Source organism: Ceratotherium simum, chromosome 29 (assembly GCF_057802395.1).
Source record: "Ceratotherium simum simum isolate JZ-2026a chromosome 29, ASM5780239v1, whole genome shotgun sequence".
Classification (NCBI taxonomy): domain Eukaryota; kingdom Metazoa; phylum Chordata; class Mammalia; order Perissodactyla; family Rhinocerotidae; genus Ceratotherium; species Ceratotherium simum.
In genome coordinates this window covers 16110186-16135710 of record NC_141928.1, presented here as the reverse complement: position 1 = coordinate 16135710, position 25525 = coordinate 16110186, and the positions used below count along the sequence as shown (strand labels likewise).

Sequence of the window (25525 nt, the reverse complement as noted above, 5' to 3'; positions counted from 1 at the left end):
ATATATTGAGCCCACTGTGCCACGCTGCTCCCTGACTTCCTTTGTGAGGCTCATCCTCACAAACGCTGGGCTGGGAGAACAGGCAGGGCTGCCGACCCATTTTACAGATGAAAACCCTGAGGGTGTGAGCAGTGAAGTCGATGGCAGCCTCAGCAAGCAGAGGAATAATAAGCTGTAAGATGTCCTGACCTGGAGCCCTGAGTGGCAACATGAATCTCAGGGCTCCTAGAACGTCGGGTGAGGGTCCCTGCAGGATCTGGTTGTGTGGGGTATCCAAGGTGAGAAGATGAGCACGGGCCACGGCCAGGCCATGACAGGCAGGCAGTGGTGCCCGAGGCCTTTCTCTCTCCAGCCTCTCCTGTGTGGCATCTCCTTTGAGGTTCCCGAAGCCAGTGAGGGAAGCAGGCTGGGGTGGGCCTCCCCACTGTGGAAAGGAGAAGGCTGAGGCCGAGAGGGGATGCTCCTGCCAGCACAGTGCCTTGGCTGTTACCTGTGAAACTGACAGCACCACCTGGAAGTCAGCAATGGTCATTTCAGACTTGGCTCAGTGATGATGACCAGCTCCCACAACCACACACTGCACGAAAACTTCAAAAGATGAAAAAAAAATTCTTTCTTTGGTTTTTATACATATTTAAAAGGACAACCTCTGCTCAGTGGCTCAGAGGCCCTGATCAGCCAACTAGAGAAGTGAATACCTTGGGTAATCAGGAGACATGAGATTCTGGAAAGTGCTGACAGTGGGGCCCCCAGGCAGGGAGAGAGGAGGGTTTATGCCCCTCTCCTTCTCCATGCTCCTTCTGGCTGCTCCTGGGAGCTCAGTGACCTGGTTTCACCCGGAGGAGGTGAAGGGGAGTTTGCTGGTGGGGGCCCGGGACGCAGGGCCTGTGGGTGCCCCTGCATGTTAGGGAAACTGAGCTGCCAGGCCTAGGGTGGCAGGTGCCATGTGGGCCAGCTCGGCCCACCTGGTGCTACTGAAGGTGAGTGAGGACCCTGGAGGGCGTGAGGCTCCTGAATGTTTCCAGAACCTCTGCGGCCCTAGGCCTCACCTGGGCCAGGAGGCCTAGAACTAGAGACTTTATGGGCTGGAAGGAACCTTAGAGGTCTTCAAAGCCAATCCCCAATTTGATGCCCTCCCCGAAGTTAGCCCCCTGGCTTTGCTTGTTCGCCTCCAGTGATGGGAAACTCAGTCCAGGCCTGGATAGACTGAATTCCCTTGGTCCCTTCCACCTCCTGGTCCTGGTTCTGACCACGGGCAGGAAGAGAGCAAGCATGTTTCTAGTGCTCCATGGTAGCCCTGTGGAGACCTTCTCATCCCGAGAGCTTCTCTCTTCAGGTCCTATATCTCCAGCTCACCATCCACGCCCTAGGCCTGGTCCCCATTCCCTCCTGGTCTTGGTCAAAGCCCGCGTCAACATTCAGGGCTGGAGTGGCTCCCCAGCCTCCAGTGTTGTGTGGTCAGTGCAGAGAACAATCCTGCTGCCGCCTCCTTCTGGACCTTTGCCTTTGTGGGCCCAGCCCAAGGCCCTGCCGCCCTAAGCTGATGGCCAGCCACAGTCCATCTATGAGTCCTGCTCAGATCCTGCCAGCCCAGCCCATCACTGTGCCCTGGGATCTTGGGCGCCAAGGGCAGGACCTCAGTCATCTTGCTAACCCCCAGTCTGAGCCGGAGCTCCCTCAGGAGTCAGGTGTGGCTCACTCGGCCTCGCCTGCCCTAGGCACTTGTCTCCACGATGCACTTGAGGAACATGGTGTCGTCCTTCACGTAGGCGTGCTTGGGCGACTGCAGCCTGCTGAGGGGGAAGAAGAGCGGGCAACCGCTGGCCACATTGGTTTCACTCTGGGGCCGCTGGAAGGATGCTGAGCTCAGGTCGGGCCGGAAGGCATCGATGGCGTGCTCACGGTTGTTCTGGTCGATCAGCATGAAGGTGACCTGCAGGGCAGGGGGCAGAGGAGGTCAGGCACTGGGAGCCAGGTCTGTGTCTATCACCTGTGTACCCCTCTGACCCTGAGCTCAGACTGGTTAGGACTCAAAAGGACGATGTAAGGACCGCACCTGGCGTATAGCGAGACCCAGGAAAGGGAAGCACCTGGTGTTCTGAGCAGGCTTCAGGGGCTGTCCTAAGCTTAGGGATCAGGAAGGGGAGAATTCGGATGCCACAGTCAATTTTGGTTGGCTACTGAGGGCTAACGGTGGGACTGGAGCCCTGAGAAGGAGGCCAGACTCGATAATCTATAACGCCCCTTCCTGCTCTGAAAGGTTTGATCCATCACTAGAGCTAGAACCACCCTGGGCAAGAAGATGGGCCTTCTACTGAGGGGCTGTCAATCAACGCCCCGAAAGGTGAATGGAGCTTCTGGTTTGCATAGGGCAGATGTGTGTGCCCCCAGGAAGCTGATGACCTACAAGTGACACAAACCCTCTTCCCTGGCACACCACTGAAACGCCCATCAGGACACGAAACTCCTTCCCATTGCCCACAGAGCAGTTCTCAAACTTGGTTGTGCTTTAGACTCCCCGGGAAAGGTTTTAAAAATCGGAAAGCTTAGGTCTCACCATTCACTGTAGTGAGACCGGCCGTTGGTACTTTTAAAATCTCCCAGCACATATGGGAACCACTGAGTTACTGACTCATAGCCAGACCTCCGTGGCCCTTCCGCCCCCGCCCCACCTGTTTTCCTTTATCTCCCTCCTCCCCAGCGAAGGCCTGTATTCTCAACCCCTTCCTTCCCTCCCTCACCCCCTTGCTGCTGCTGTTCACCTGCAGGGAATGTGTAGCCTCCCCCACCCTTTTAAATATTTTTAATAGATTTTATTTTTAGAGCAGTTTCAAGCGCACAGCAAAATTGAATGGAAAATATAGAGACTTCCCACATACCCCCTGCCCCCACACAGCCTCCCCCACTATCACCATCCTGCACCAGAGTGGTACATGTCTTACAATCGATGAACCCACACTGACACATCACAATCATCCGTTCACTCTTGGCGGCGTACATTGTACGGGTTCAGACAAATGTATAATGACATGTATCCACCATTACGGTATCATATAGAGTATTTTCGCTGCCTTAAAAATCCTCTGTGCTCTGCCTATTCATCCCTCCCTTTCCTCAACCCCTGGCAACCACTGATCCTTTTACTGTCTCCATAGCTTTGCCTTTTCCAGAGTGTCATAGAGTTGGAATCATACAGTATGTAGCCTTTTCAGATGGGCTTCTTTCACTTAGTGATGTGCATTTAAGGTTCCTCCATGTCTTTTCATGGCTTGATAGCTCATTTATTTTTAGTGCTGAATAATATTTCATTGTCTGGATGTACCACGGTTTATTTATCCATTCACCTACTGAAGGACATCTTGGCTACTTCCAAGTTTTGGCAGTTATGAAAAAAGCTGCTATAAATATCCATACGCAAGTTTTTGTGTAGACCTAAGTTTTCAACTCATTTGGGTAAATCCCAAGGAGTGTGAGTGCTGGACCACATGGTAAGAGTATGTTTAGTTTTGTAAGAAACCACCAAACTGTCTTCCAAAGGACTGTAGCATTTTGCATTCCCAGCAGCAATGAATGAGAGTTCCTGTTGCTCCACATCCTCGCCAGCATTTGTTGTTGTCAGTGTTCTGGATTTTGGCCATTCTAAGAGGTGTGTAGTGGTATCTGCCTCCTTCCCTTTTTCTGAAAATGCTGCCTGTTCAGGCTGGCCCCAAAACACCTCCTCCAGGAAGTTTTCCTGATTCACCCCACCATGTGAATTTCATTTCACCAAGCCTTCCAGGGCTGCTGGTCCAGGCATTTTAGCCCCTGGACTTGTGATGCTGGAGGGAGCCTTGGCTACTAGATGTGAACTTGGCTCTTGTTTCATAAAAGGGGAAACTGATAACGCAGAGAGAGCAAAGAACTTGCCCAGGTCACACAGCCAGTTCATGGCTAAACCAGAACCAGGACCCAGGTTCCCCCACCCCACCCCATTGTTCCCGCGGCCCATACCTTGTTCCGGAAAGGCCAAGGCAGCAGAGCATCGTATTCCCCTCTCATGATCACGATGAAGAGCGAGAGGTGGGTCCTCTTTCCCGTCCCGTCCCCATTCAGATAGAGCCGCAGGCACAATTTGTAGCCATACTTGGCTGTGTAGAAAGCTGAAATGCGGAAGCCAGAGTCAGCTGGAGAGTGTTGGATTTTGCAGACGAGGAAACTGGGACCGGCTGTTAGGCATGCCAAGGCCAGTGGCTCAAAACTAAGAAATCTGGGGTTGGAGCCCAGTATTCTTCTTGATTATAGAGCACCAAAGAGGCTCTGGCTCTTGGAGATCACCTAGCCCGGTGGCTGTCAACTGGCCATCAGAACCACAGATCGCCGAGCCCCACCCCGGAGTTTCTGACTGGTAGAGCTGGGGTGAGGACTGAGAATTTGCATTTCTAACAAGTTGGCAGGGTTTGGTGATGCTGCTGGTCCTGGAACCACACTTTGATTTAACCAACCTGCATTTTATATTCAGGAAACAGAGCCCAGAGGGGAAGTGGCTGGCCACGGTCTCACAGTGTGTTGGGGGCAGAGCCAGGATTAGGGGCTACCCAACTTCCCAACACTGATTTCTTTCTGCGGCCCTAGGCCAAGTGGTTGGGGTCTCCTAGAAGTTGGCAGAAAGTCGGCCTGCTTGCAGTTCTGCTCGCCACCCTTGGCAAAGGCCCCTGAGGGATGAATCATCCCCCCGTGAATAAGCACAGCGGCCTGTGGGCTGGCTTCCTGGGCAGCTGAAAGGGCCATCTGGGTTCCAGCGGCTGTTACCGCAAGGGCCCCCCTGGGAGGAGCTCAGTGGGGACAGGGTGTGTAAGTGTGGGGGGCAGACAGGAAGGGGCAGAGAAGCGACAGGCTGACAGTGACTCATCTCTGCCCCTTACATACTCATAGAACAGGAAGCCAGAGACCCCGCTTGATTTTTCCCTCTTTGGAAAGAACCCAGGAGAAGAAGCCCACAGGGGCCTGGCTTTGTGACCCAGATCTGCTCTGCAGCGCCTCTCCTCTCCTCCCCTATGGAGGCAGGAGGCTGAAGAGGAATAATCCCAGCCCTGCTGGTCTTGGGTGTGGCAGGGGAGCTCATGAACAGGAAAGATATGACGTTGAGGAAGATGTGAGAGGTTGTTAAAATCGGCACCCACAGAAATCCTCCCTAATGACCCACCCGATCACTTACACGCACGTGAATGAGAAGAGGGGAAAAGCACACAGGTCTGAGCATTTTATGCACAATATACGCATTGTTATATAAACGGTCATCAATTAAGGGGAACATCTACTGAGTAACCACTTTATGCAGATATTGTGCCAGGCCCAGAAATGAGCAAGAACTGTGTAAATGCCCCGATTTACACAATCATACACACATGCACGTTGTTTTACTCAGCTCTCCACTTGTCTTATTTCAGACTGTTGCTCCCTGAGGGCAGGGGCCCCACGGCATTCACTGTGAAAACTGTCCTCTCATTTGCACGAGCGTGGTTCAGAGCACACGCTGTCACATGTGATATCCACACGAAGTAGAAGACGATTTTTATTCCTATCTGCAGAACGTGACTGATGCTCAGGGAGGTGGAAGGCGTGCCCACTTCGGACAGCCCGTGCTCTGTGTGGCTGAGGGGGGAGTCTACACCTCCATGGTCCCAGCACGGTAGGTGGCCTGAATGGACACTGGCCTAAGTGGACACAGTATGGCCGTCACGGAGTTGGCTGCTCTCCCTGCCTGTTTCCTGGGCCCAGGGAGACCAGCCTCCCCGAGCTGCTCTCTGTGCCCCTGGGGACATGTTACCTGGGGAAAAGAGGCTGACGGTCCTGCCGCAGGCCGACTCATGGCACCGCCTGGTGACATTAGTGATCTTCCACAGGAAGGTGCCGTCGAAGGAGGCTTCCTCCATGAGGCGGAGGCTCTGCTCCAGCTTGCCCAGGGCCTGGTCTTTCTGGGCCAGGGTCTGCTGCAACTCCACCACCTGCGGGAAGCCCATTCAACCAGGGACACCAGAACCCAGCTGTGGGAGGGGGTGGGGATGGCAGGACACGGAGATAGATCTGCCCAGAATATGCCTTCCTGACCAGCCTCCCGCAGGCACGTGCATCTGCCTTTGCACATGCTGTTCCCCTGCCTGGAATTCCTTTTCCTTCCTTCTCCACTCCACTGAACTCCTATTCATCCGTCAGGAATCTGGCTCACGTAGCCCTTCCCTGGGAAACCTTCAACCACTGGCCTAGCTCAGCTGGTCTCTCTCTCATCTATGCTCTTACACAGCCATGACAACAGTTTTATGAGATATATTTCTCTGTCTTTCCTACCAGATAGATGGTCTCCCCTACCAAGGGCTGCGGCCATGCTCATTTTATCTCTGTGTCTGTGCCTTGTATGCAAGGCAGGAAGTTTGCTGAAGAACTGAAGACATGGTCTGTCCTTAGGGAGCCCACCTTCTAGGTGGGGCAAGAGTTACATAAATAAAGCTTTACTGGGTCACTGGAACCCAGTGCCTGGCTCTTCTGGTAGGTTTCCCCGTTGACACTTGAAAGAATACAAATTTATTCTTGGGTGAGCTCAGGTAGGGAAGTCAGGAATGGGAGTGAGTATCCTTGAAGAAAACTGAATCCCCAATTTTACACATGAAAAAGTTGAAGTCCAGAAGGGGAAGGTGACTTGTTCAGACCTACACAGCAAGTTAATGGTGGACCTGGAACTAAAATCCAGGCCTAACTCAGCATGAGACAGGGATGTAATGCTGCTGCAAAACAAAGCAACATTAGCATGATGACTGGTTATATTAAGAAAAGTATAAGCTCTGGAACAAAGGAAGGGACAGTCCAGCTCAACCAAGAACTATCAGATATGTGGATTATCTGGAGTCGGTCTGGGACTTCCACTATGAGTGTGTGGAATCCTTTAGAGACTGAGCCAGAGCACAGGAGGACAGCATGAAACAACATGCTCTGATGAAGGGGTGAAGGCACTGGGGGCATTTAGCCTAAAGAAAGAAATACTCAGGTAGGACATAATCACTGACTGCTCATCTCTGAAGGGCTTCCATGGGGACTAGAAGGCAGATTTGTTCTGTGGGCCCTGAGAGGCAGGGTCAGGAACAATCGATGCAGGGACGACACAGAGAGGCTGATTTCAGTTTAGTATAAGAACTTTCTAATAGTGAAAAATGTCCAGCAATGGAATGAGATGCTTGGGGAGGGAGGATCCCATCACAGAAGAAGTTCAAGCAAAGGAAATGAAATACTGGATGGGGGAATTTGACCTTGACTATAGCTTCTGACTCAGTGTTCTTCCTTACAAGGTCTTGGGACACAGGAGATTTTTTGATGGGAGAGTGACTGCTCTGAGCAGGGAGAATGCCTAGGAGGAAGGCTGGCCCACTGCTCTGGAGACAAGATGGGGCAAAAGGGACCCCCCTGAGCCGCCCTGGAAGGTAAACTTGCCTCCCATGCTCACCCTCTGTTCCAAGCTCAGGATGTGCTCGCGGTCCAGCTGGCTCTGGTGGATGGAGGCGGCCAGGGCCAGGTGGGAGGCCTCCACCTCCTTGTTGAGGACAGCGACAATGTTCTCAAACACACGCAGCTTCCCCTCCAGGTCCGCCAGCAGCTTCTCCTTCATGAACTGCTGTAGGGCCAGCTCCTCCTGGCTCTCGGAGCACGGCGCCCGGTAACAGTCCACCTCCAGGTCGCCAGCCACCTCCACGGCAGCCTGCAGCTGTAGGTCTGACAGATTCTGCTCCAGGGCCATGGGCCCGGACCCCAGGCCAGAGCCCAGCTGGGCCTTCCACTGTTTCATGAAGCCCAACAGAAGGTTTAGGTGGGTGGCCTGGGAGGTGACCTCATGCTCCTGCATGAACTTTGGGCTCCCCTGCCAAGTGAATAGGGCCGATCAGTGAAAACAGAGAAGGTGGAGGGAGGACCAGGGAGCAGTGCAGAGTCCCGCCACCAAAGGTTGCCAGGGAAAGTCAGATTCATTCACCTAGCAAGGGGGAAGTTGCTTTGTGTGCAGCAAGGGGGATTATTCGGAGGAGGACCCTGGCATCAGACATGCCTGTGGTAAGTCACGAGCATCCCAGCCTGCCCTTGAGTGCAGGGATGATTCAGGACCATGGAGAGAGGCGGGGGGGGGTGGGGAGGGTCATTTTAGTGACACTACAATGCTCAGGTGAGACATTAAGGAGAACTTCCCTGAGTACGGAGATGATTACCAGTGGGATTTGTTGCTTGGGAGAGTCATTAATGTAAGGGACATCCAGAGGACTAGGTTGATGTTGTGGGAAAATCCTGGAGGGGCTGGAGTAGGGAGATCCAGAGGTCTGGGACTGTAGTGGATAGACCTCTCTTTCACACTCAGATGCTTACCTTGAAGGAGCAGCCAACACCTGCAAAGGGGCACCCAACTCCAATCTCGGCCACTTCAGGGTGATCCTGCAAATAATAACCATGTCACTGGATGTTATGGGGGTTCCAGTGGTGCTCTGCAAAGCACCAGGATCCACTAGGGCATGAGCTGGGCTGGGCCACATGATTTTGCACATGTTGTTCCTTCTGCCCGGTGGACTCCTTTCCACCCTCTGAGCTTCAGCCCTTCTGTGACCTCCTTCAAAACAGGATCAGGGCCCCGGCTGTGATCCCGGGCAGTGTTGCCACTTCTCCCATCAGGGCCTGTTCCACCAGCCCTGTAGTCATTATTCACTACTCTGTGGTTGCCCACATTGGTCTGGGGGCTCTGTGAGGGTCACAGCTTTGTTCCCAGTGCTGAGGGCAGTGCCTGGCACAGAGGAGCTAGGAACATGCTGGCTGCACGACTGAGTGCCTCCTCCTCCTGAAGCCCATGGGGACTATCCATCTGGATCTTTCCTTGGCAATCCATCCTTGGATGGATTGAGGCGTGCCTGCCCTGCACTGCTTTCCCTTCCAGATAAGGTATAGCTGAGGGCAGGGACACAGAAGCATATCAGGACTCAACAGCAACCTGACAACGCTGTTCACCTACTTATAGGTCTGAGGAGTTTACAAAATGCTTTCATGGTCATAATTCTTCCTACGATCCTTAAAAACATCGTAGGGGAAGGCCAAGTATGTTTGTTGTTCCCGTTTAGTGATGAAGAAACTGAAGCTCACAGAGGAGAAGGGATTTGCCCAAGGAGGAACAGCTAGGAAGCAGCACAGCCACAGGGTTCTCCCCGTACCACAGCACTATCTCTCATCAAGAGTAAGCCCATGGGACACTGGGAGAAAATTTTTCCCAAAACATACATCTGGAAAGAGCTTGTGTCCAAAATATATAAAGAACACCTACAATTCAATAATAATAAGACAAACAACCTAACAAAAAATGGGTAAAATACTGAACAGATACTTCACAACAGGAGATATAGAAATGACGAGCTTATGAAGAGATATCCAACACCACTAGTCACCAGAGAAATGCAAATTATAATGAAATACCACAATGAAATACGACGATCCACTCACTAGATGGCTAAAATTAAAAAAGAATGACAATAGCAAGTTTTGGGGAGGATGTGGAGGAACTGGAACACTCATTACTGTTGCTAGCGGGAACGCAAAATGGTACAGCCACTTTGGAAAAATCTATGGAAGTATCTCATAAAGTTAAATTATACTTATAAACCACGAGTATAGAGTTATCATACCACCCACACATTCTACTCCTAGGAATTCACCCAAGAGAAACCGAAACACATGTCCACGTGTGTACATCAATGTTCGTAGCAGCTTTATTCATAATAGCCCAAACTGGAAGCAATCCAGACATCCATCAGCTGGTGAATGGATGAACAAACTGTGCTACATCCCTACTCTAGAACACTACTCAGCAATCAGATGGACTAAAATACTAATATACACAACAACATGGAGACACCTCAAAAACATTATACTAAATGAAAGAAACACAAAAGACTACAGACTATGATTCTATTCTTATGAGATTCCAGAAAAGACAAATCTATGGTGACAGAAACCAGATCAGCGGCTACCTGGGGCTGCAGCTGGGGGTGACTGGCTAACCGGGGGCCCAAGGACGCTTTTCCCTGTTGACTATAGTGCTCACACCATTGTATACATTTACCGGCATCCATTGAACTGTACACTTAAAATGAGTGAATTTTATTGTATATAAATAATATCTTGATTTTCCAAGAGCTTTTTTTTTTTTTTAAGAATAATCTCATGGGGCAAAATGAATGGAGACTAGTTAAAAGGAGGGGAGCACAGAGGTCTTTTGGGCTGAGCAAATATAAAGACACCCTAGTTATTCTTCTTTAAAAGTAAAATAAGCCGTGGGCTTAATGAGTACAGTTTGGGACACAAAGCAAGCCCAGCAAAGGGCCACTCCCCTTTGCCCCACTGCCCTGGGATTCAAGCATGAGTTGTTCCCAACAAAGAATAGAAAACAGATGTTTTATTGCAGGGGGTAGTGGGGCAGAGGGCAGCCTTGGCAGGGGGACCATGCTGGCTTTGAGGGGTGTGCAGTGATGCAGCCTCTCCCAGCAGGTAGCTTCCCGCCGTGTGGGAACAAGAGAGGGCCTGAAGCTAAGGGTGGCCCTGGTTCCCGGGTGAATGGATTAGGGGCACCTCTCAGGCCCTAAAACTCCCTGCAAGTCCATGATTCGAATCCTCTGTGGTTCTAAGCTTGAAGTGAGAGTCCTAGGAGGGATGAAAAGGTGAAAGCGATAAACTAAGTGGAATTCCCAAATCACCCTGCAGGCGGAGGGGAGGTGTTCTTTTGGCAGCTGAGCCTTGCTGGTGTCGTGTCTGTGCAGTGGAAGTCTGTTGTAGGGTGGAAAGTGCTACACGAATGTAGGGGTCATCCTTATTACGATGCATGGATGCTTGTGGGCTGTGACCAGCCTCCAATGGCTGACAGAGGAGGGGCAGAGTTGATGCAAGAGACCTTCAGAGGCCTTGGTGGCCAGCCAGTCTGCCCAGAGTCCCATCATCGGTCAGTCAGTCACTCATTCCTTGGAGTGTGACAGGGGTTAGGGGGTGGGCTCTGGACCCAGCCTGTCAGGGTGCAAAGCCCATTTTGGTGGCTTCACGTACTAGCTGTGTGGCCCTGGGAGAGTTATTAACCTCTCCATGTCTCAGTTTCCTCATCTGCAAAAGGGGGGTAATAATAGTACCACCCTCTTCAGAATTATTGTGAGGATTAAATGAGATAATACATGTAAATTCTGGTATTAGTTACCTATTGCTGCTATAACAAAATACCACAAACTTAATGGCTTAAAACAACACCAATTTATTATTTTACAGTTCTGGAGACCAGAAGTCCTAATATCAAAGTGTCGGCAGTTGTGTTCCTTCTGGAGGCTCTAGGGGAGAATCCATTTCCTTGCTTTTTCCAGCTTCAAGAGGCTGCCTGCATTCCTTGGCTCGTAGTCCCTTTCTCCGTCTTCAAAACCAGCAGCAGAGCACCTTCCAGTCTCTCCCTGACTCTGACTGTCTTGTCTCCCTCTGATGAGGACCCTTGTGACTACACTGGACCCTCCTAGATAATCCAAGGTAATCCCCCCATCTCAAGATCCTTAATTTAATCACATCTGCAAAGTCCCTTTTGCCATTGTTATGGGCTGAGATGTATCCCCCCCCAATTCATATGTTGAAATCCTAACCCCTAGAACATGACTGTAACTGGAGACAGGGTCTTTAAGCTAAAATGAGGTCACTAGGGTGAGCCCTAATCCAATACGACTGGTGTCCTCAGAAGAAGAGAAAATGTGGACACAGATATACAGAGGGAAGAAGATATGAAGATAATGGGAGAAGATGGCATCTACAAGCCAAGGAGAGAGGCCTCAGAAGAAACCAACGCTGTATCGAACTTCTTGCCTCCAGAATAGAGAAAATGAATTTCTATTGTTTGTGCCACCCAGTCTGTGGTACTTTGTTATGGGAGCCTGAGCAGACTAATACAGCCATGTAAGGTAACATATTCACAGGTTCTGGGGATTAAGATGTGGACATCTTTGGGGAACACCATTCTGCCTAATGCAGTGCTTGATACATGTTACCATTATTATTATTAGCAGTATTACTATTATTAATATTTTTATTCCTATAGATTAAGCACTGCCCTTGGGACATCTTTTTTTCCTTTCCCTCTATGGCTGTCATATACATGCATTTCATTTAATCTTCACCTCTCAAACTCTTAATAACTAACTCTATAAAACTCCATTTTCCCACTGGATTTCCTCGGGGAGGTGAGGAACATCTCTAAGTGTATTTGCATTTATACAGGACCAAAGCATTCTTGCATGTTATCTCATAGGATCCCTGCAATAATCCTTTGAGGCTGGTAGGATGGGAATAGCTTCTCCTTAATACAGATGGGAGAACTGAGAGAATGGCGCACTCGAGGTCACACCCAGCTTGCACATTTGAGGAGCTGACCGAATCCGGGTCTTCTGTCCCATAGTTAGAGAACTTGCAAGGGCTTGCTGCTTTCTTGGCACCTGTGTGAGCACCGCCCCATCGAATCTCAAAGTACCACGATGGGGAGGTCGGGACTCTGAGGTTCTGCTTCTCTCATGTAGGTGGGGAAGCCAAAGCTCAGGGATGGTCTGTGACTTGCGGGACAGGATGCAAGTTTGAGGCAAAGGCGAGGTAGAGGCCAGGGCCCTGGAATCCACGTCCAGGGTCCTTCCTCCCCACTAAGGGGTCCTTCCCTTGACCAAAGGGTGGCCTCACCTGAAGGCCGGGGACTGAGGGGACAGGAGAGGGAACCAGGCTGTGCCTGCAGAGAAAGAACAGGGCATCTGTCCCGGCCAAGCCTGGCATATGTCTGGTGCCACAAACGGCCGCTGTGTGAGTGGCCTCACTGCCTGCAAACTGCTAAAAATAAAACTCGCAGTGGAATTTCCTCTGAGGAGGAAACAGAAACAGAGAAAACAAAATCCCAGGCCTGAGGGAACACTCGTCCTTCTGTCCGTGTCCGAGAAGTCTGGGGGGTGTGGTGTTCCCGGCTACCCTGGGTACGCAGGCCCTTTGTGACGGGGTCAGCAGAGGGTCCCAGCAAGAGGCCCCCACTTGGGGACCTGAGGGCCTCCGAGAACGTGAGCATTAAGAGGGTGCCAGGAGCAAGAGAGCTACCTCTATGAAGCTACTGCACAGAACAGAGGGTTTGCGCTGGCACAGAGGCTGGCTGAGGTCTTAGATGCTTGAAGGGGCCATTTCTGCTCAGGTCTCAGCTAGCGCTGAGGGAGAGGTACTCTACAGTCACAGAGTGGACCCAGTCAGTCTGCCTCTGCCTGCCAGTTCCTGCCTAGCTCTGTAAATGGGCCAATTTCCTCTCTGCCATCTTCTGCTCAGTTCCACTGCCACCTTCTCCAGGAAGCCCTGCATGATTCTCCCAACTGAACGTAGTCTTGTCCATTCCTGTTTTTCCATAGCACTCGGTGGGTTCCAGAACTTAGGGCTGACTGTGTTATTTAAATCTGCGTAAAACATATGGATACCACTAGCCTAGGAGGCAGGAGGTAGCCTGGCTTTGCCGCTCCCTTGCTATATGACTTTGGTCCAGGCATGCCTCACCACTGAGCCTCAATATGCTACCTATCAGTAAAATAAGGATATTGCCACCACCCATGACACAGGATGTCACGGGATCGACGAGGTTACAGATGCAACTGTCAAGCTCAGAGGTGTAAACTTCGGGGGTTTATTTCCAGGCATCACACTTCAAAGGACACAAATAAACAGCAGCACAGTTACCCCAAATGCATAGAGACTGGGGACAGACTCAAGCGGAACACGGTCAGCACCTTCCCACAGAGGCAGGACTGCCTTAGGGGCAAGAGGCTGACTGACTTGCCTTCTGTGGCCCCAAGGCAGAAAGACTTCAGCTCGGTACAAATAATGAGGAAAATAGTACAATAGTCAGAGTCCCCCATAGGGAAGTGGTCACTGCATGGAGTCATGAGCTCCCCATCCCTGGGAGGACAAAGAGCCACCTGGCAGGAGTCCAGTACAGACCGGAAACTAGACCAGACAGCTTGACCTCCTGTCATTTTCTGATTCTAGAATGAGTTCAGGCATTATTGTAAGCCACCAGCCTCAGACTCCAGCTTGCTTTTAATCTTCTTGAGTGGCCTCAGGGAGAGCGTGGGAGAAACGAGCCCATTCACAAGGTCGGGGGCAGACAGAATTGAATGCTATTTTCCAGCCACCGGGTTGTCCCCTACTTCACTGTCACTGTTCAGGGAGGTCTTGGTTCTCCAGGCAAGAACCAAGTCTCTAACTAGGTCGACAGTAATCCTTTAATGTCTCCTCTTACATTAGCTGATCCCTCCATGGCTCCGAGCACTTCTTAGAGAGATAGTAATCTAATGAAGTCAGAGGATGAGGACAAACTGATAAGCAGATGGCATGGAAAGTGTCTGTGAGGATGGGCGCCTCCAGGCTCAGCTTGGCTGGTCTCAGGTCCGGCCCCTCCACCCCACCTCCATTTCCTAGGTTTCCCCAGATGCACAGACAAATTTCGGAATTACCACATACACAAAGCGTTGACTTCTAATCAGCTGCTTTCCTTTGGTCAAAAGTCCTCAAGGTCCCCATCAGGGCCAGGAGCCAGAGGAGTCCCTGGTCTTTCCACTATGTGGCTTTGTGCAGGTGTCAGACCACCAGCTCACCCGCCCCCTAGCCTTCCACCAGGGGTGCAGTGATGACTGCGTTAGGCCAGGAAGCTGGGGGTGGGGGAGACTGATGCTTCTCGGAGGTCTGCCTGTGTCCAAAAGGCCTCTGCCCCTAAATGTAGGCAGCACCCCTCCCACCCCAAAACCTGTTAGAGTGCCTGGAATTCCACCATTAGCATTTACTTCATTTGGTTTAAGACAGCAAGTTTCAAACTGTGCTCTGCAGAGCCCTAGGAATCCCCAGAGTCCCTCAGGGGCTCGGACAGGAGAGAGAAATGGCATATAACTAAGAGGACAGGGCTCTAGGCTCCCCTTTAATTAGAGTACTTCTACTTCCATCTGATTTCACGTTAACGAAGATGAAAAAATTAAAATCATTGCATTAAGAGATATTAAAATATCTCTTATCTGTATTATCTAAGATTTGTACAATGAATGTGTATTAATTTTGTTAAGAGGCAAGAAGAGAACAAGTTAAAAACAATAATCCTGGAGCATTCAAGCAGGGAGGGGCCTTAGGAAGCATCTGGCCCACGCCCTCCCTTTTGTGGGTGGAGCGAGGTGGCCCACAGAGAGAGTTATGGGTCTGCTCATGTCTCCTGCCTCATGGCTTGTCCACTAAGATGTCCAAGCAGGGAGGCTCAGGAAGTTACTCCACGGATCAGTTTATCCTATTCGCTTTTACATGCCGCAGGGTGTAAAGTCTTGGGAAAATGCATCGGATCCTTATTATTAGTCCCTTGAGGGCCTGCGGGAGGAGGGGCTGCTGAGTAGGGGACGGGAGAGCCCTCAAAACCAACTTTGGGTTGGACAGGAAATTCCCCCAACTCTCTGAAGGAGAGGGGCCAAAGCCAAGAGGGGAGGAGGAGGTGTGGAGACTTGCCTGCCTCTGGTTCCCGCAGGTGGCAGGGAGAGCCACCCTGCCATCCACTGACAGGTAATCCAGACATCACAGGTCCTGGAACGCCCCTGCAGAGCCAACGTAGCTTCTTCATTTTATAGACAGAGAAACAGGCACGGGAGTCGTCTCAGGCCACACACTGAATTATACAGAGCCATCCTGGACGCCAGGCTCATGACCCCTGGGCCGTGGTTTGGTGCAAGAGGGGAGCTTTGGCTGAAAAGAGCTGGGCGCCTCACAGTGCGGAGAGTGAGGGTGGGCGAGCGGCGAGACCCTGGTCACGGGGGAGCTTCGCACTGAGACTCCCCAGTGGGTCTCGGGGCCCCACGTGTAAAATGAGGAGGTTAGATTTAGAGCAGTGGTTCTTACAGATTTGGATTCATTGGCCAATACAAGTTTTGTTGTTGTTTTTTTTAAATTGAGAGATTAACATAAAGATCGCTATCTTTTCATTTTACCAAGTAAAGGCTTTACCAAAAATTCTATCATCTATTATCACTATCATTTCAGTTATACCAAGACATTATAGGAAAGGCACAATCTCAGAGTAAAGGTTGACTCTCTAAATGGAAGGAACTTAGTTTTATAAAAAACTCACTACAATTTCCTTGTTATCATTTTGTCATGAACTGGTGGGAAGACCGGTTCTGGCTGGCACGTGGGAACCTCTGGGCTAGACGGATGACCTGTGACGGGCCTTCCAACTCGGAAGGGCTGGGGTTCTAAACCGTGGTGCCCGAGGATGACTCTTTGGCCCCTCACACTTCCAAAGCTGTCTCCTATTCCTAAAATCACAGCTTGGCAGGCCCGAGAGGTGAGCTGAGAATGGCCTCTCCCTGCCTGAGGGTAAACAGGGCAGAAGGAACTGTCTAGATTAAGAGATGGCAAACTTTTTCTGTAAAGGGCCACATAGCAAATATTTTGGGCTTTGCAGCCTCTGTTGCAACTACTCAACTCTGCCACTGTAGGGTGAGGACAGCCATACACAATACGTAAATGAATGGGTTGTGGCTGTGTACCAATAAAACTTTATTTATGGACACAGAAGTTTGAATTTCATGTCACAAAATACATTCCTCTTTTGATTTTTTTAAACCATTTAAAATATGAAAACTATTCTTAGCTAGCAGGCTGTACAGAAACAGGTGGCAAGCTGGATTTGGCTCATAGGCTATAGTATGAGAGTATTACAGTATAGTACGCCCCGTCTAGACTGTTGTTCTCAACCTGAATCCGTCACAGATCAGCTAGGCGGCTTTGGGAAAGTCATTTCACCACTGTGACCATCAGTCTCCTCCTTGCTTACAAATGGAATTCAGTCCAGACTTAAGACAGAGGGAGGTGCTGGCTAGAGGCTCTGCAGGCAACTGCCTACTTGGCCTCAACCTCAACAAATGGAGAAAACGGACAAACACCCTTTCCTGGCTGTGCCAACGTACCTTCTCCTGAGACACCAGGGTTCCTGGGCTTACAGATTGGGAGTCGTCTCCTCTGCATTTGGGACAGATCCGATCCTCGCTGTTCCTGGGGACACACGAACAAACCCCGCTGAGTGAGGCATTCACGACTCCCTGGCACCAACCCCCATCCTGAGAGCTCCAAAGCCTGGGTCCTGGAGGCTGATATCAATGAGCGTGCGGGTCCACAATCCCGACTCACCGCTTCCAAACCTCAAAAGCCCTGAGCACCCAATGTTTTCCTGGAGTTGGCAGTGAGTTCTTTGGCAGCTTAACCTGAGCTAAAGTGACTGGAGGCTGTTACAGCCCTTACTTATCCCACTTAGTGTGAATATTTATATGTTGCATTGCAGAAATATTAATATGCTTGATTATAAGGTGTTGCCCCAATCCTCGCTGGAAGAATTATGCACTAATGCACTGATCTGCTCTCCTAAAATCTGAAAAAAAATGTGAATTCCAAAATACATCTGACCCCAGGGGTTCAGGTAAGGGATTGTGGATGTGATACTGTATTTGCTCTTCTCAGCTTCCACTATTGGGTTTTGGTCTCTGATTTTTAGTAATCACAGATGACCATGGCCTATTAGAACAAGAAGGGGCCTCAGAGAACACCTAGCCTGAGGTTCTTAACCAGGAGCGGGTGTCACTCTCTGACCGGGTGACTCACGGGCACATGTGCTTTTATAAAGCTCCCAGGTGATTCTGATCCACAGCGAGAGCTACTGGCCAGGCCCATCGTACAGGGCAGGAAAGTGAGGCCTCGGAGGATGGATGGATTGGCCAAGGTAGAGCAGGTCAGGAGCAGAGCTGGGCAGAGCTCTTCAGACCTCAGGCCCAGGTCACTTCGACATCTAGTCAGCTTCCTCCCCTCCGCCAGGTTTTGGAAGAATGAGGAGGGAAGCCAAGAGACCCACTGAAGAAGCCTGAGATGACCCGGAACAATCAGCTGGATGGTAAAACCAGTCAAGCTTTGCTCCCTCACCCCACACCTGGCCTTTCCACAGCCACCCCCTCTGCCTCCCTCTTCTCACAGCCTCCCCCTTGGCCAAAGCTTTGAACTTCTCGCTTGCCTGATTCAGTTTTCCCACCTTCTTAAGCTGTAAAGCCCCAAACAAAGGTCACGCTGGGGCACATGGCAGTTTAAGAGCACATCTGCCAGGAAACTGGCCTGGGCAAACGGACCTAATCTCTCCATTAGGCCTCACTGTCCTCATCTGTAAAATAGAATAATAATAATATGCACCTTTCCAGGCTCTTCTGAAGACCCAAAGAAAGAGTACTTGGCACACAGTAGGTGTACAATAGTTGCTTAAGGCAGGATGCTGATGCTTGTATTGATGTCACACCTCTCTGAGTTATTTTAAATATAAATATACACATATTTTAATACATTATATATGTGATACATATTATATACATATATTTCATATATACAAAAATGTATATTTTATATAAATATATATATACTATATATACATATGTAAACATAGATACTTTGTCCCCTTTAAAAGGGTTCCCAGCAAACAAGATGAGGTGATGGGTGATACTGTGGAAGCAGATATATTTGTACAGCAGTTCGTTATTTACTAAGAGAGTTTACATTCATTATTATATGAACTTTTTTGAATAATACTGATTGGGCCTGTGACAATTCTGGGAGGTAGAAAATAGCTTTACAGGCCGTTTACAGACAAGGAAGCTGGGGCTTCGAGACATTAAGCAATTTGCACCAGGCCACATAGACAGTAAGCAGCCCAGCGGGGCCCAGAGGCTCTCCCTCCACCCTGGCCGGCCTTCTGGGAGCTGACATCTTTTTGTGGCCACTTCTCCTTCCACCAACAGTCAGAAGGGGCAGCTTCAGGGACTGCAAGGAAAGGGTGTGGAAACTGAGGCCCAGAGAGGTGAAGTCGCCTGCCCAAAGCCCCCTGTCGGGGGTCCCTCCCTGGCACCTTCTCCCCACCCACCCTTTTCTCCTCTGACCCCTCACCTCATGTTCTCAGAGAGACAGGCGGCACAGCAGAGGGCCCTGGGCTCTGATGGGTTCTCGCAGACGGTGGGGGGGCACCCAAAGGGAAACTCGTTCTCATCGGGGGCCGGGCGGGGGCTGCTGGCTGAGCCAGAGGCCATCCTGAGGTCCCAGGCCAGCTGGTGGGGGCCGTCTAAGCTCCCCTGGGGCAGGGGACCAGCCTCGTGGAGCTTGTGCTGAGAGAAGAGGTGAGTTCTGGCCCGGGTCACCCTCTCTGGTGAGCAGGAGTCTGATGACTTTATCTTCTCTCTGGCTTCTGTGGTTCGACGTCACCGCTGAGTCACAGCAGGGATGGGGCAGGAATTACCCTTTGTGGTGAAAAAAATCCCCTGGATGGTGCCTGAAAGCTCTTGGAGTGTCCAGTCATTCTTTAGAGTGAGAGAGAGCAAGAGAGCGAGTCAGAGAGAAAAAAGAACCGCGTCACGCACTTTCAGGAACCACAGTCAGAGTTCCCCTGTCACAGAACCTTAGGCTGCCACTGGCTTCCTCCACCTCCTCCCCAGAGCACATTGGCAGAGCCACAGCTGGAGACATGTCTGTGTTCCCTGGGACCTCTGAGCAGCCTAGAATTCTTGGTGGGGGGGTGCTCACCTCCCTGGTGGAAATCCCCAGGGTCCTGGAGGCAGGTCCAAAAATGCAAGTTCCGGGAGTTTTAACTCTGCCCTGTCCAGTGTCTCAGGTAGAAGTCACTTCCTCACAGGGGAGCTCGGTTACCCCATCTGTAAAAAAAGGAATTGCAAGAGGTGGTCTCCAAGGCCCCTCTGGCGTCTAAGATTCAGGGACCCTACAGCCAAGGCAACCAGAGGCAGCAGGGAGGCCCAGACCTGCCCCTGGCATTCCTCATCAGTCACCATGACGACACAGGGCCCTCCCCCACTTTGAAGTCCAAGGCCTCAGGGCCATAGACTGCTCAGGGCCCTCCCCCATGGCCCCACTCAGGAAGTCATAGGTGGCCACACACTCGGGTCAGGCACCACCACTTCCTGGCTCTGAGGAGAACAAACCTCTAAACAGACACCAGGTCACAGGGAGTGGGTCTCTGTGGCCAAGCGGGATGCAGATCCACGGATGCATGGGAACTACAGCTCCTGGCGTGTCTACTGTGCGCTGCACAACGATTTCCTTCTGGAACCTTAGAGCAAACTGCCAGGAATTCTTCTGCAGCCACGTATAGGCTCAGAGAAGCAAGATGCCTGATCCAAAGTCACACAGCCCCTGGAGGTGAAGCAGGGTTAGCACCAGGGCTGTGGGACTCCAAGTCCTGGGACAAGGTTCTTAACTTCTCTGGACCTCAGTTTCTGCATCTGTAAATGGGGATGATAATAACACCTACTTCACCTAACTGTCACGGGTGAAAGCAGGCATGGTACACGGCCGCCAGAAGTGCTTCAGAGGCTTCCACATTGTATTCCGATGGTGGCTACAGCCCTTCAAAATCAGGGAAAAGGATTAAAATGGTAAATTATGCTTATATAGTGTTTTCAATCCATCAACTTGACTTGAGCAGGGGCAAGGCAGGTCAGATGTCCTCTGACCCTAGATAAATTCAACCGCCCACATTCCCTGGAGCAACACTGGGGCTGCTCGTAAAGAGGGCACGGCACCGCACCAAGGCAGTGTGAATCAGGCCCTCCACCTCACCTGGGCCGGGCCTGGCCTGGCCCTCTCAGCAACTGACCTTGAGACCTACTTCAGAGAAAAGACTATCAGACAGACACTCCCTCAACCACATACCCCAAACCTGCAAATTTGCTGCATCCCCACCTATGCCCTCTCTCCCCTGGTTTGGCATAGACAGGCACCCAAGACTTATCTCGCATCCAAGTTCTGGGTCCCTTTCTCTCTAGTCCCTTTTCTCTCCTCTCTGTCTTCAATGCCTCCCTCTCTACCGGCTCCTCCCTATCAGCATCAAAATACGCCCAAGCTCTGCTCTAATAATAAAAGTGAACAATAATAGGTACTACTTTTTAGTGCTGTATTAAGCACTTTTAGAGGCACCATCTCATCTAATCTTCACGGGAACCCTCTGAGGCAGGTATTGTCATCAGCATCCCCATTTTACAGATGAGGGAACTGAGGCATAAAGAGGTGACATGACTTGCCCCAGGTCTCACCGTGGTAAGGACACCAGTGAGCGAGTGTGGGGACTCCAGAACCCAGAGCCCGTGTTCCAAACACACATCTGCTTTACTGCGCTCTGCACCCTGGTCCCCAATTCCTCTCCCACATCTACACTCTCTCACTTCAAGAGAACGTCTAGAAAAGACTGTCTACACAGGCGCTCCGCTTCCTCACTCGAATCTCCACAGAACCACCTCCCCAAGGTTCTCAATGTCGAGATGGCCAAATGCCTGGACCTGTCCCAGTTTCTACCCAACCAGCCCTCTGGCCGGCACCTGACAAGAGTCTTGGCCCCTCCTTCCGGAATCCCTTCATTCCCGCACCCCCTCCGTGTCCCCACCCTCGCCCCCTTCTCTGGCTGCTCCTTATCCTCTCCTTGACTTTTCTCTTCCACCCTGAACCTCCATTGGTCCCATCTCCGTGGCTCCACCGCGCGGGTCTGTACACGCGGAGTCTCTCTGCGCTGCGTACCCCCGTCTCCCCAACCTTCCACTTGTCCTTCGGGGCACACCTGGACCAGACCCCACTTCCCCTGGGAGTTTCCGTGGGCCGCCCCCGGGATGGGGTGGGGCGCCCGGCTTTGCGATCCCATCCCGTCCCGCAGCCCGAGCACAGCCCCCGCCACCCGGCTTGGTGACGCCGGGTTGCCTGTCTGGGCCCCCTCGCCCCGTTCGTGACTGTCGTCGCCACCGCCACATCTCCAGTTGCGTGCGCAACGCCCGGAGCAGAGCAGCGCCCGCGACTGTTCCAGGATGAGCGAACCCCAGGGGTGCCCCGGGCGCCCGCAGGGAGGGCTGGGGCAGTGAGTCCGGGGCCGGGCTCTGCAGGCGCGGATTCCAGGCCCCTGGGCGCGCGGGGCAGGCCCGCACTTGGGGAGCCCCCGCCCGACAAGCGGGAGCTGGGGCAGCCCGGGAGGGGAGCGCGGGGGCGGGGGCCGGGGAGCCGCCGGCTGTCCCGGGGCGGGTGGGGGCGGTGGGGCGGGGTGCAGTGTAACCAACCTCGGCGCCGCCGCCGCCGCCGCCGCCTCTCCGCGGCCCGGCGGGAGCTTCCGGTGGGGCGGCGAGGACGTGGCCCGGGCGGCGGAAACCGGGGAGGGCGGGGCGGGTCCCCGCAGCCCCAGCCGGCTCCCGAGGCCGCCCCGGGGGCGGGGCGCGCGCTCCCCTGCTGGGGAGACTGAGGCCCGGGGCTGGGTCGACGGCGTCGCGGGCTCTGTTGTCCCACCGGGAACCCACAGGCTTCCATTGCCCCCCTCCCCGCGCCGTGTTCCTGGCACCTATGAAGGACTCAGTAAAGTGTCCGCAGAATAAACGAATACAGACCTGGGACTTGAACCCCCACCCTCCTCTCCTGCCTGCCTGAAATCCCGCGTGGGGATGGGCTGAGCGGTAGCAAACCCGAGTCTTAGCCCTCTTGGATTCCAGCAAAGAGCCCAGCTCAGCGCCAGGCTCCTCCAAGCTTATTGGGTTGGAGCAACAAGCAAAGAGATGGTACAATCACACAGTGCTTTTACAAAACTGCGTATTTTAAGGGACTGTTTCTGTTTTCGTCTCAACACACACACGGTCGCTTATTCTCTATGAATTTGTGCATATCAATCAAAATGGTTATGGAATTTAGCGTTGGGGTGGGATTTTTGTTTAAAAGATACAAACAACTTTTATTTTTGCGAATTGGACAAAGGCTCCTTCTCCATCAGACCTCTGATATCTGCAGGACTGTTAGCTGAGGGAGGGGGGAGGCTGCCCCCTTAGTTGGTTTTGTTTTATTTTACTTACTCAAAGGCACCTTTTAAATTCTCTTTATGTATTAGGTTCCCATTTTTTTTCTTGACACCCAACTGGGGTTGGGAATTGTCTTTTACTTCTTTGATTTTGTTTGTTTTTTCAGCTTGGGATGTGTTTAAGCGTCCCACCCACCCAAGGCAGAGCTACTGTCTTCCAGCTTATGAGGGAGAGGCTGGCGCTGCAGGATAGTCTTGCTGGTGAAAGGAAGGTCGTGGGGTCCCACCTGGAGGGGTGATGCCTGCTTGAGGACAAGCAGAGGGTCTCAGGGGCCTCCAAGACAAGCAATCTGTGTGGACATTCATTTCTAAGAGAAAAGGATTCAGAGTTTCCAGTCTCTGTTTTAAAAATTTATTGATTCTCAGTCGAATCCATGAAGGATTTGGGACCTATAAAAGCCATCCTCTGGTCCCACCTCTCTCCCACCCACCGCTTCCTCTCCACCCTGAGCCAGTGTAAGTGAAAAGAACAGGCAACCTGATCTCACTCTCTTCGTGTGCCACATCCTGTTTTCAGATTAATGAGCTCATTTGGTGGAAATTTACCAAGGGAAATAGTTTAATTTTGGAAAGTACCAAAAACTTATCTGTAGTCACTGGGCTTATTTTGGTGGGCTCTTGAAATAGAGGGGGCATCACCGGAGGACCTCTCTGTGCTCAGAGAACGGCAAGGCTGCAGAAATTGAAAGCGGAGCCCCGTGAGGCTGAACCTGACTCAGAAAGGAAATGAAACTCTTTGGAGACCACTCATCTCTATCTAGTAGGAAAATTTTTTTTCTAAAAATAAGTTTAAAAAGAAAAGTAGTGCCTCTGCCTAAGGCCTAAGATCTGGTGGTGTGAGCATGGGGCCATGACTGAGGAACAAGAAAGCTAACCCAGGGAAGTTTGAGCCTCAGCAGTTCGTTTCACATCCATATTTGCTCTGCCTGTTCTAAGAGGCACCGGAAGGCTCCCATTCTCCAGTTTTGCCCCAATCCTTCAGCTGTCAGGCTTTTGACATTGAAGTTGCCTGCCTTGCCTCATAGCCTTTTGAGCTTGTGGCTTCTGCAAGAAGCTAAGGACTAAATGGCCCGGAGGAGTCTGGATAATTAAAGTTTTGTGAGCCATTCTGCATTGAAGATGGTAGAGCACATGTGACCAGCCCCCTAAGTGTCTGACCACCTCCTGGCCTGCCCTGTTTCCTAGAGTAGAGATTTTTAATCCTTTCTAAGATGCAGAATAGAAAACTGGTGAAAACTGACAAGGCCTTGACAATTTAGTACTGGGATGAAAGGAATTGTGGGTGCCTTCTCTCTGCCCCCATCTGAAATCTGTAGTGATATATTGGAGGATATATTTATATATTGGAATGAGCGCTGGGCTAGGAGTCAGGAGACTGGTGTTCTGTTTTTTTCCCCCCACCACTAAACCAGTTGTTTAGGGGAAAGGGGGTGGGCAGATAAGTAAATGAATACTTGAGTAATAATTCAAGAAATAATAGTTCATAGATTTTTTTTTTTTTAGTGGAAAATGACCTTAAAGATCATGGAATGTATTGGGTTTTTCTAACTTTGTGATGGGTTTTTTCTGTGTGTCTTCGAATGCTTTCTCACATGGAGCCAAAATATACAAACCAGCTAGAAGCAGAGATGCTCTGTTAAGCAGAGCAGGTGGCTAGGGGCCTATGTGCTGGGCTTCTCTCCGCCCCATCCTAACCTCTGGGCTCTAGGGTCACAGTTTGAAAATCATGGACCTAATGAGATGTTCTCAGGTCCCAGACCTGGAAACTGGGCTGGCTTGCCTCTGCTGTCCCAGCTCGTTCAAACTATTCTCCAACAACTGTGCCTTTGCTTGCATTATAGTTCAGGTTGCTGGTAGCCAAGGGCATTAGAGGAGGAAGAGATTACTCTGGCCTGGGTCATTAGCCTTCCGGGGGGAGGCAGGATGAGAATAGAATCTAAGTATCTAGAAGATTGGGGTCTATGGTGGTGGTAAAAATAATAACAGTGACAATAATAGTGTCTACTCTTTATTTAACATCAGACACTGCTCTCAGCACATCACATGCACTGCTCCATTTACTAAAATCACCAAGAAGGAGTAATAAAACTATTTTCTACTTTCCAGATGAGAAAACTAAGGCTTAAACAGTTAAGTCACTTGGTCAGTTCAAGCAACTAGTCGTTGGCAGCACTGGGAGGGGGAAGAGCGTTCACTTCAGGCTTCATGTGTTATTTCCACTTGTTCAGACCAAGCTGGGATCTCACCTAGTTCCTCACTGGCAAGCTGCGCATTGTTTTCCCGCCCTGGGCCTCAGTTTCCTCATTTGTCAGGTGACAAAGATGGAACAGATAGTCCCTGGGATCTTTTGCAAGCTGTCACTCCCAGTTTATAAAATCCATGCCTGAGGTATAGGTAGGTGAAGTGGGGCCACTTGACTCCCTATCCTTGTCCAGAATGCCAGCCCATTCTCCAGCCTTTTAAGTCTTGACATTTCTTTTTTTTTTAAAGGTGAAGTTTTTTTTTTAAGGAAGATTGGCCCTGAGCTACCATCTTCCTCCTTTTTCCCCTTTTTCTCCC

At 51.2% G+C, this 25525-nt stretch overlaps 1 protein-coding gene across 6 annotated transcripts; it reads right to left on the bottom strand.

Moving 5' to 3' along the window:
* Positions 1-598: 598 nt before the first annotated feature.
* On the bottom strand, positions 599-22238 carry TRAF1 (TNF receptor associated factor 1). 6 transcript variants are annotated; one of them, XM_087419183.1, is made up of 10 exons: positions 22185-22238; positions 20070-20493; positions 19657-19784; positions 19027-19433; positions 17019-17103; positions 8377-8442; positions 7472-7882; positions 5807-5984; positions 3991-4139; positions 599-1933 (listed from the first exon to the last, which is right to left on the bottom strand). In XM_087419183.1, exons 4-10 carry the CDS (start codon positions 19164-19166, stop codon positions 1715-1717), a joined length of 1248 nt encoding a protein of 415 aa, XP_087275309.1. In that variant the 5' UTR covers positions 19167-19433; positions 19657-19784; positions 20070-20493; positions 22185-22238; the 3' UTR covers positions 599-1714. The 6 variants fall into 6 exon arrangements, with proteins under 6 accessions (XP_087275309.1, XP_087275310.1, XP_087275311.1 ...); XM_087419184.1 differs by having other exon boundaries at positions 20070-20369; positions 22185-22215; XM_087419185.1 differs by lacking the exon at positions 22185-22238 and having other exon boundaries at positions 20070-20280; positions 20399-22007.
* Between the last annotated feature and the right edge of the window lie 3287 nt (positions 22239-25525).